At 38.5% G+C, this 11,676-nt stretch overlaps 1 protein-coding gene across 1 annotated transcript; it reads right to left on the reverse strand.

Annotated features, from left to right (window-relative positions):
- Positions 1-3,729: 3,729 nt before the first annotated feature.
- Positions 3,730-11,051, reverse strand: LOC131038024 (uncharacterized). Its single transcript, XM_057970290.2, has 2 exons — positions 7,047-11,051; positions 3,730-6,875 (listed from the first exon to the last, which is right to left on the reverse strand). The coding sequence occupies exons 1-2, from the start codon at positions 10,974-10,976 to the stop codon at positions 3,996-3,998; spliced, it is 6,810 nt and encodes a 2,269-aa protein (XP_057826273.2). The 5' UTR covers positions 10,977-11,051; the 3' UTR covers positions 3,730-3,995.
- Between the last annotated feature and the right edge of the window lie 625 nt (positions 11,052-11,676).

Consider the following 11,676-nt stretch of genomic DNA (forward strand, 5'->3'; position numbering starts at 1 on the left):
TAATTTACCGTGTGTTCATCGTATATTGTATTGGCGAAATCCTTGCATTGCATAGAAACATTTAATTACATAAAATATATGGCAATCGTGTCGTGAATTTGATGAAAATTGATAATGTTTTGGCGACATGGCCACCCCCAGTTGGTATAAAATATTCACCATTTCCCAGGTCACTGATGTGAAAAATTCATCAGTGGCAAATATTCGCCACTAAAGTAATCTCTAGACTAGCAAAAGGTTGTTCACAACAGCTCGAGGTAGATTACAATGACATATTTGTACCCATAGCCTATTTAGACAACATGAAGATAATATGAGCCATAGAAGGTCAAAACAAGTAGATAGTATATTAGATAGATGTGAGATCAATTTTCTTGAATTGTTGCTTAGAAGAAGATGTTGGCATTTGACTGAACTAGTAAAGACTGTTGGTGATATGCAACCAGTAAAGGATTGATTGGTGAAAGTGATGAAGAGATTGAAATTCATGTTTGATGGTGAATTTTTATGTTGTCATTGATGGCAACAATGTTTTTATAGTGATCTAAGTCTTGGAAGCCAACCGGTACAGAAGACAGTTTAACAGAGAACCAGTAATTAGGACTTCAACATGTAAACAAGGACATAGTTGCATTCTGGCAATCGGTATAGACAATTCATGAAGAGTTGGATGATGCGGTCTTAAAGCAATGATGGAGACAGGTATTTGGAGCTATGTTCATAACCGCATTGGCAGATTCAACTAGACAAGTGAGATTTGATGTACAGAGCAGGCATTCTGATTAACACTTGACCGGTAGTAATATAGAGACTTAAATCGATAAACCAGTACAATTTTGTTTTGGTTTTTATTTTTAATGTCGGTGGCTGACATAAGTAAGGCATGCAATGTAAGAATGTCTAGATTCATTGAACCTAGGAAATTATTCCAAGGTTGTAGCCGACTAAGAGATGTTTATAAAAAGTGTGATGAGGTATCAAGTTGGTGTGAGTATGTAAGAGTGTGAGATCATTAGCGAAGGATGCGAATTTAATTGTATGGTGATCACTGAAGCTCTGTATTGATGTGTTGTTGAAGGTTTTAGGATCTGAAATGGATTTTATTAGATAGAGAGGTGTTACTTGAAGATCATTTGACTATTGTTTTCCTAATAGTTTGCAATAGTAATATCCCCTAACCGGGTAGGTTCTAACAGGCCTTACATTGTAAATCCCCTAATAGGGTGGCTCAACATTTGAGTTCTAAATCTTCTTGCAAGGTTGATCCTAACAGGTCAAATATTTTAACAGGGCTCATCATATTAAATCCCTTAATCGGGTGACTACTAAATGGGTCTACTCCTAATAGGGCATATTTGTAAGACCTTAACCAGTCAAGATTTCTATTCTGTAGATACTAAATCTTGTGGGTATTAACTCGCACTATGGTTTTTCCCTTTTGGATTTCCACATATAAATCTCTTGTGGTATGTGGAATTTGTTTTATTGGGCATTAACTTATGTGGTGATATTCCTCTTATGCTGTTAAGTTTTAAGTTGTTTAAGTTGGTGATCAGATTCATATTATTTTTCTTGCACTAATTCACCACCCCTCTCAGTGCCTTATAAGTTTATTAGAAGAGGTCTATATGGAGCAACCACCTAGATATAAAATTATGGGCCATGAAAATAAGGTTTACAAACTCAAGAAGGCACTCTATGGATTTAAACAAGCATCAAGAGCTAGGTATAGAAAAATTGATAGTTATCTTTTACAAAAGGGCTTCAATAGGTGTAGCAATGAGCTTATATCATACACCAAGATAAATGAACACAATAAGATTATAATTATTTGTTGGGAAAATGGTGTCGTAAACCTTGCATAATAATAATTTATTGTTATATTATTTTATTATTATGTGAGGTGGACATGAAATTATATTGTAATATCATATTGTATTGTTGCACCTAGGAACACCTAGATGGGCATGCAACATGTAGAGATTCATTTGGAATATTCTTGTAACCACTTGATGAGTTGTATTGACACATTGGTATTATTATATTATATTTATTTAATATTGGTGAATGTAATTATGATGAAGTACCCAATATCAAATGTGGGTCAAGGGTAGGCAGGATAAATATTATATTTTATTGTCACATAGTTTTGGACACATGGGTTTGATGTAATACCACTTGGTTGTTTTGTGGGAGCTTGTGTTTATAAAAGCAACCACAAGGGTAGTTGTTTGGGTTAGCCAAGTTAGCATTTGTGAAGGAGGAAGCATGGCATGGGATGTGTGGATTCATGCTTTGTCACATGGAGTGCTTGGTTAAGGATGGGTTTTCAAAGGCTTTCCATAGTTGTAATGGATGCATTGCTGATAATACATGGTGGATGATGCTTTTGGAGGCTAGGTTTTTCCCTCGTGAAGGTTTTTTTAGGATATATCTTGTGTCACTTTTTCATGGGTATGTTGTCTATTATTTGCATGTAGATTCTATGGGTTGATTTGATTGAAAGCTACAATGGGTTATGTGAAAATTGTCATAAAGATGGCTGCAAGTTTCCTTACATTATTTGTTTGTGTTGATGACTTGATATTCATGCATGATTTGTCAATTGTTATGTTTAAAGCAACTAAGAAAAAGGACTTTGGAATGACTAATATGGGTTTAATGAGATATTTTCTTAACATTGAAGTAAATCAAAATGAGAAAGGTATATTTATTTCACAATCTTAGTATGCAAATGATATCTTGAAGGGGTTTAACATGATGAATTGCAAATCAACCCCAACACTGTTGTTATAGGTTTGAAATTGAGTAAAAATGACAAAAGTGTAGATGTAAATCCAACTTTATATAAAAAACTTCTTGGTAACTTCTTATGTATTTAACATTTCAAGGTTCATGGAATCTCCAAAAGTTTTTCATTGGCAAGCATGGAAAATAATTTTTTAAATATGTCAGTAGAAAAAGGAATTATGAAATTCTTAATTAACGATCAAATGAATTCAAGCTGATAAGATACACTAACAGTGATCGTCCAGCAAGCATAGATGATAAGAAAAGCACTTCAGGTATGTTTTTCATTTTGAATTAGATTTAGTATCTTGGGCTTCAAAGAAATAGCCGATTGTTTCTCTTTCATCAACTGAATCAAAGTATGTAACAGCTATAAAAGCATCTTGTCAAACAATATGGCTAAGAAGAATATTAAAAGACATGAAGAATGAACAAGAGGTAACAAAGATCTATTGTGCTAGCAACTCAACTCAAAGAATCCAGTTTCTCATAAGAGTTAGAATATTGCAGGTGAGAAGAACAATTTGTAGACATCTTCACCAAACAACTAGAAAAAAAAAGTTTTGTGCATGAAAGGGACAAGTTGGGTATCATCTGCCACATTCACTTTGCATCCGTAGACTCCTCCCTCCGCGCCATCAAAATGTTTTGTCTATCTATTTGTCCAGCTCTTTCCACTTTCTCCATTCAATGCATATAGTACTAAGACAAAAATGTATACTTAATCTGCAGTTTTTTGGTTTTTTGTTTTCTGTCCTTTGTTTGATATACGTAGAAGATTCTACAAGTTTTATTACAGCCATAGATAGTCAGAGTAGAACCGCTTTGAAAATTATTATGTATGAGAATAAAAGTCTGTTTTAGTAAGAACAGAAAAAGGGTAGAAGTTTCTGGTATTTCTGAAGCAACAGTGGGTGCAGTAAAAAACAAGATAGTTCATACTCAAAACGGGGGATTTCATATATAGTATTCTGCTATGTAAAATCAGTGAGCAGCAGTTCCTGAATTCTATTTTATGCAACCAAATTTCGTATGTTTGAAATCTACATATATATGTATGAGCTTTATTCCATCCTCTGCCTTATCTCTATCATTCATTTTCTTGCTCCCTGCTTGGCTTGCTTTCGCCAGAACACACTGTAAACATAAAACTAACACTAGAACAAAACTGATTACCTTACATAAAATACCCTCCAAGTTAAACATCAACTTCTCAAACAAGCACGGTCCTGAAAGGCGTCCGGCGCCCGCATCAAAGCTGCAACTTGAGGCTTGAGACTTTTATGTAGATTCTCAAAGCTATGGGCCAACTGGTTCGCATCTAATGTTTGCTCGAAGGTTCCGCCTCCTTTCTTTGCCATTTCAATCAGGATGTTTGTTGTCGTATTTGTTCCAAACATAATTGTATGAAGTATCATTCTCGGATCTGCTTTTTTCATTCTGTCCACAATTTGTACAGGAGCCTCCCCATCCCAGTTTTCCCCATCGCTCAGGAAGAATATTAATGGTTTCTTCACATCAACCTTGTGATGCTGGACCCCTTTCATCAATATTGTCTCTGCAGCACCCAACCCTGCTGTGTACGTAGTTCCCCCACCAGGGCCATACTTAAGAAGGCGATCAACAATACCTTCATTCAAATCTTCCATCTCTAACACTACATTTGCATTATCATCAAATAGAACCACAGATACAGAATCATTAGAAACTGTTCTAAGGCGACCTTGTATAAATCTCAGAATGGCCTCATATACGCATCCAAGCCGGTGCCTATGGTCATTAAACTTTGGCAGGGTGGGACTGATGTCTGAGTCGTTCATTGAACCTGATCTGTCTATGATAAATATGACATGGTGAGGAAGCTTCTTTGAATGATAACAGCCAAAATGATGGCCATCGTCAGTTATATAGCCTACAGAGCTCAAATCCTCTCCAGTGCTCTTGATAGCTGGGTGCCATAGTTTAGCAGTGCAATATGATTTATCAAAAGTACCTGATTCTGTCTGATGCTCCGCAGATATACAATAGTGATTACAACAGTCAAACCCTTCCCTCTCCTCCTCCGTGCATGGATCAACAAACCCAACATATTGCCAGAAAGCCTTGTGAGTCATCTCATCTTTTGGAACATCCACATCAGGCCCATACTTCACTGTTTCGTGCCTTAAACCATCATAAAGGTTGCCGGTGCATTTGCCGGAGCCCGGACAAGGAACCAGATGGATATGCCCTCGACCCTGTTTCTTGCAATATATGTTACACATTTCTGCTTCTCCTGTCTCTCCCCATTTATATTTGCGATTTTCAATGTCAATATTTTCGCCCTCTGAAATGAATCTTACGTTTCTCATACTGCCATGCACTGTATCGTGCAAGCCTAAGTGATCAATTGGGAGGTGGCAGTAGCCGCCACAAGATGGGCATCTCGTCTCACAAAAATGCACAGAATCCTTTTTTTGTGTGTGAACATGGGGACCTTCATGATCTCTTTTGAAAGGAGGAATGGGAATGCAACACCCTTTGCGCAGGCCATTTTGTTCTGACACAATTTCGTACTCGAAAGATCCCCTTTGGCCCTGAAAAATCTGGGTTTGTTTGACAAGCTCTGTAAAGATTTCACATATTCCTCGCTTCTCGCATTCGTGGGTGCAAAGATGCTCTTTCCCACAAAAATGCTCGGCATTTAGATTCAAATCATGGAAATGATCTTCTACTCCACATGTTCTGCTGCACCCATCTATCGTGCATTTGCTCTGACAATATCTCTCAGGGCACTCATGCCTTATATGGTTGGATTCAATGGGTAGAGCACAAGAATTACAGCAGGTTGGAAGAGAGCATTTTGTACTGCACATGTGTCGAGGAGAATTGCACTTGTGCTGGCCCTGGTGTCGAGACCTCAGTGAACATAGCTCATTACAATAAGAAGAGACTCCATATAAGTAACACCTCTCGCCGCATGTATGCTTTTTCCTTCTGCAATCGTGAAATCCTCCATGCCCTGCCAAATCCCTGCATAAGCTTAAGATGCCTCCTTTTCTACCTGTTTTTGGAACACAATAACAGCAACAAAAGATGTCCACTTGCCGAGCACAAAAACTGCAACATTCTGTACACGAATGACTCCACATACAAGAATGGTGGTCATTATGGCCCTTCTCCATCAAACACCTCCAAAAGCAGGCAGAACATTTACATCCACAAACTGAGAGGCCTTCCTTTATTTTGCCAAGAGCTACATCAGCCTCTAGCTGCAATTGTTGTACCTCAGCATTATCATGGAATTCTGTGGTGTTTGAACTTATCCATTGTTGAACTCTGTGATGCCTTCTCTCTACCAGCGCCTCCAGGGACTTATCGAATAAAGAATGCCATTCCTCGGCGTTGCTACCATCCCTGGGTATAACTATCTCCAGTTTTGACCTGAGTTGAGAAAAAACTTCTCTCATGGTAACAGGAGTTGCTGACTCTGTACACGGTGACAGAAAGAGTCCTGAATCTCTTATGTTCCATGAATAGTCCCAGAAGACAACAGCAGGGTCAGGAACTTCTTCCTTTGTATGGAAATTATCCAACACTCGCAATTCTTCATTCGCATTTCTCACAGAAAGACATCCCATGTTGATCGCAGAGATAAGATTTCTCCTCAGTATATCAAGTGTTACAGCAACTCGCTTGCTGTCAATAGAAGTCCAGTTTTTTTTTGAAATTTGGTCTATGATAATCTTCAGATCCCTCAAGAAGGCGAATCCGTTGCCATAGCAAAGATCGTTTCTTTCTGCCACTGTATCCACTAGATTACTCAGGCTCTCTGTATAATACTCAGATCTGCTATAAGGAACCATAGCTACAATCTCGGTCTTTCTGTCATACATATCCAAAATTAAATTTTCTTCTGATTTGCTGCATATTTGAGAAATCTTCTCATGGAATTCTTGAATAAGATCTTCTACATCAGATGTGTCTACATCCTTGATGGCAATGTAAAATAGACCTTTAAATAGGTTTTTGTCATGCTTGAGAAGATTGATCTCACTCTGGAGCTGGCTGAAAGAGGATTCTGTAACCTTATCAAAATGAAAACCCTGTAATACCAGATAATAAAGGCACAAGGTTAAACAAAGAATTGATTCATGTTTTGTATTTTATATAAATTGTGTTCTCCTCAACTCATTGCACCGTTTCTAAGAGACCGTGATCCAAAACACAAACAGTACGAAAGTAGAAAAACTTATGGCGAGAACGAAATAGCGTACCAATTTGTTGAATATTGTGATGTTGCTGACAGCGGCATTCAGAACACAGAGAAGCGAATCCTCTTGTTCACTCCTCTCTAAACTGCCAAGCCCTTCAAAGTCTAAGAGCACATACAAGAACCCGCTTTCTCCGCTGCCTTCTTCATCTTCTCCTGTTGCCACGGTCATCCATACCCCATCTGTACACCTGCCACCTCCAACATCAAGAAGAGACCCTGACAGATGATTCAACAAATATGACTTTCCGCTGCTTCGATTTCCAATGGAAGATATAACCTTAATCTTGCCCTTCCAACTGCTAAGAACAGCATCATAAAACCCAAAGCGTATAGAGACAGCAACTGATAAGCTGCCTACATAGCTAACATCAGTGGATATTGGAAGTCCATCCGTGAGAGCTATCATTGCATTATTTTCTACACGAGCTATTTTGATGGGAACAAGGCAAAGAAGCTTGCGAATCCACATTCCCATTTTCATATGTTTCTGTTGCTCTGTTGCAGCTGAAATTGGGTAATTCTCTATATTATCCACTTGAACTTGTATCTTCGTACTTGAAAAATCCTCTCCTTTTCTAACCATAAGTTGTCTAATAAGTGCTGTCAAATATTTTATGCTTGCTTCTGTATTGCTGCGATCTGATCTGCCACTATCTAGTATTACTTTGAATGTAATGCACTTCTTAGTACTTGGAAACAACTTAGGTTCTATGGCAAACTTGTCGAAAATGCGATTTATGTACCCCAAATAAGGGCACGAGCCAACAATTTCTGTTTCTTCAGTTTCATCTTCATGAACTTTAATCTGACTTGCTTGTTGTAAGTGCTCAATTTCCTTAGCTAAAGAAATTTTCAGAACATTGGAATAGATAACACCGGGAGCATCTACAGGACTACATAGAAAAAGATGAATTTGGGATCCGAAGCTCGTAACCTTTGCCCTAAGTTGTTCCAAATCAGATATGCTGCATTCTATCGCATTCAAAGGTATTGACTTCAAGTAGCTCATGATATCACCCAAAACATAAATATCAAGTATGTTTTCAGACCTTGTATATCTTGTAGCCATGTCGTCAATATCTTCACCCTGACGTTGTAATTGCCTGAAGACGAGGAAGAAATAGCCTTCAACTGAAATGCATGCTCTCAAAGGCTGCTGCTGTAGAGGAAGAGAAATATGCTTCTCTTTAATCATCGGCTCCTTGTGGATTTCAACCACCCATGCACTGTTGGTGTCATCAACCAAGAGCAGCTCCATTTTCCCTGGAATGAAATGCATCCATATAATGATCTTGCTCCCTCCAAACGATTCTAGATTGACCTCAACTCCCGTCGAATCAGCCTTCATAAATGATTCATCAAACTTATATATTAAAATCCTACATTTCTCTTTTTCGTAGAGAGCCATTGATCTGATAGTTTCATCTACAGCCACCAAATCGAATCCCCTCCTAAATGCATGAATAGGATAACCCATGTTATTGATGTAGAAACCAGTCTTGGGACCACGGTACAGATACAAGGAGGAATCTCTAAAACTGTGAATAAAAACCATCAGCTCTCCTGACTTGAGGACCACAACTTTAAATAACCTTTCATGCTGAGGATTAATGACTGCCAACTGTAGTGGGTCTCCACATGTCGGGACAATTGGACGCTTGCAGTTGTTATTAACCTCGGATAAGTCTTTTCTCACTGGAGTCAAGTCACATACTTTATAAACAATCTGTAACGCATGTTTCTCTTCAATTGACACCTTCACCTTCAGCTCCACTTGTTCACTACACGCAATCCGCCCTGGCCAAAATGAACGTGCCTGACGTCCAACAGTAACTTCTTCAATAAACCTGGTCACTAAATTGTCGTTCTCAAACGCTGACATCTTCTTCTTCAATTCTCTTATAAACTCATCCTCCATTTTTCGCAGTCGAGTGTTGCCAAAACATTGCCCCTTCCGAAACAAACGACTCCATAACTCCTTTATGTTTTCCCTAAACTTGTCTTCATGGCCCTTATAAACTTGACAACACACGGTTTTGAGAATGTCATGATGTGAGAGGGCGTCTAGATCGACTGTCAACTGAGCAGGGTGGACACTACAAAACTTCTCAAAGTGAACTTGTATTTCGGGTGGCAGAATTTGTGTGTTTCTAGTCGTCAAGTGTTCTTCTATAAAGGTTAGACCTAGAGACTTGTCAAAAGCTAACAAGAAGGCAGCGAAAGCTATATTTCTTTCTAAGCTTCTCAATTCAATAGGAACCATGTTTTCTACCCAACTACGAATTGCAATGCAAGATGCAATTTTATTGACAAGATGAACCTCCCCTTCTATTTCCTTCTCAAAACCAGATTTATTAGTAACAGGAAAGAATACAATTGTAACAATCTCACCTGAGAGAGGGAAGTCTTTAATGGAGCTGCTAGGTTGTACAAACTTCGCCTTTCCGTTGATCTTTGTGGAGCAGGCACACTGACTGGAGCATTTGGCATCTACTTCTTGTCCATAAGATATAAAGGGCGGCGTCTGTTTTTCTTGGCCCATACTTTCAACGGTAATCACATGCTCACCGTCACTAGATACGAACTCGATGTCCGATCCAAGCAACAACAACCTCTGATCTCCACGGCAAACATTATCCTTCCCTGCTAAAATAGCTGAAAGTTCTCCATGCAGTTGGTCAAACCCGTCGGCATCGATGTCCATGTTAGAGAATGAATTCGGCTTGCATGCATTCACTAGTTTTGTTTCACCGCCCACCAAAAGAAGAACGTGCCGGCAGAATTCTGGAGCAACATTGAGAAGACATCTCTCAAACTCATCAAAGTCTGCAATGTTTATGCCTGACTCGCTCCTCATTAAAGGCTCCTTAAACTTACAGTAGTTTTCAAATTCTTGTGGCTGACAATTTTTCAGGAGGTTTATGAATTGCTCGTTACTCAGTCTAGAGTAATCAATATTAGACGCCGACGACCAGCTTTGAAACATATCATCAAACCCAGAAGGTTTCACACACACCTCTTCTGTTTTCTTAGAAATCTTTGAAGCTTTCTTCTCTGTTGTCAGGAAACAACAGTGGTGATACCCTTCGCAGAACACCACTGTTCCATTATTTGTATTGACAATTTGAACATCGTCACTCGATTCTAAAGAAGACTTTTTACTATTCCCTCCGTCAATTCTTACATTATAACCAGGCAAGAGCTCCACATCATTCTCCGAGTTCTTCACACTGGATTCTTGAATCCTTCTACTAGGCTTAGCTATTGAGCTAGCAGTTCCTGCAGAGGCAGCCAGAGCTTCAAAAGGATAGCTCCCTTCCGCACAAACATATACGCTATCGCATAGCTCAACCAGGTATCTGATGAAATTGCAAGACACATCTTTTCTAGAAGCCTGCTTCAATTGCTCACCTTCATGCCAGTAAAAAACTACTACGCAGCTTACCTTATCTGGAAGACTTACGTATAATCCTGCTTCAAACAGTCCTCCTTCCATCACGGCAAGAACGGAATAATCCACGAGACTTTCTTTGCGGAAAGCTGCTATGATCATGTTTTTATCTCCATAGAACCCGACCGTCGGCAAGCATAGTTGATTTAGTGAATTGAAATTGATATGAACCCGCGGGGGTTCCCCAAAGAAAGCCGAGGCAGAAGAGGGTACAAGTTTATTACAGAGGCTTAGAACCTCATCTTGTTGAAGCTGAATCTTTTCAACAACGCTGTGATCTTCCTGATCAGAGACAATCCGCATCACTCTAAACAGATTAGGAGAAAGCGGTTGCACAAGTGCGTTTGCATGCAATGACGAAGTGTTGGCCGACGCAAGGGTGGGGAACGCCTCTGCCTCTTCGGATAGAGATCGTTTCTCTTTCATGGCATGGACAGTTTCTTCTATTATTTTCATTGGAGATGAAGCGAGTTTGGACATAGAGAATAAGCAGATTAAAACGAGATTAGAGAGAGACGCAGAGAGTGCGCTGCGACCGAGAGGAAAAGCTTTCAATCTGAATGGTATGCGGGGAAAACCAGACAGATGCCAAACTTCGGCCAACGAATTATTTATTTTCAGAAAGATGAGATGAGACTTGTGATATAAGACTGAAACAACGGAAGCAAAGGCTAACGCAGTAACGCAGTTACACGTTATTCGCTATGAGAAGATGGAAAAGAATGTAACCCGTCATGTCGGTTAATCCCCTAGGTTTCTTTCGTGTTTACTAAGGTTGGTATATAATTTAGTACTTACATTGTTCTTTTGTCTTCTCTTTTCTTCGAGAAGAAGTGATCCTTGTATAGTTCTATTTGTAGGTGCTAACATATATTTTAAAAAATTTCATCTATTTATATTGAAAAATAAATATTTTAAAATATTAAATAAAAACTAACATATATGTGGTATTTGTATTGTGTGAAGGTAAAATTTTGATGATGTAATTTTTCATGATGATTTAAACTATATTGGGATGTTAGTGAGAGTATTTATGTTGAAGATGGGGTTTCTTGTTTCTGATTTCATTTATTCATAGCTCTAAATCCAAAAAATTTATGTCTTAAACAATTAATATTTATATTTAAATAAATGGACATTTTATGATCAATAAAAATTAAGTAAATAATAAAAAATAATA

Source organism: Cryptomeria japonica, chromosome 7, assembly GCF_030272615.1.
Source record: "Cryptomeria japonica chromosome 7, Sugi_1.0, whole genome shotgun sequence".
Lineage (NCBI taxonomy): Eukaryota > Viridiplantae > Streptophyta > Pinopsida > Cupressales > Cupressaceae > Cryptomeria > Cryptomeria japonica.

Coding starts and splice junctions, on each gene's coding strand:
- LOC131038024 (XM_057970290.2), bottom strand. CDS start 10,976: ATGTCCAAACTCGCTTCATCTCCAATGAAAATAATAGAAGAAACTGTC. Junction 6,876..7,046: donor TCACAATATTCAACAAATTG/GTACGCTATTTC, acceptor CTGGTATTACAG/GGTTTTCATTTTGATAAGGT.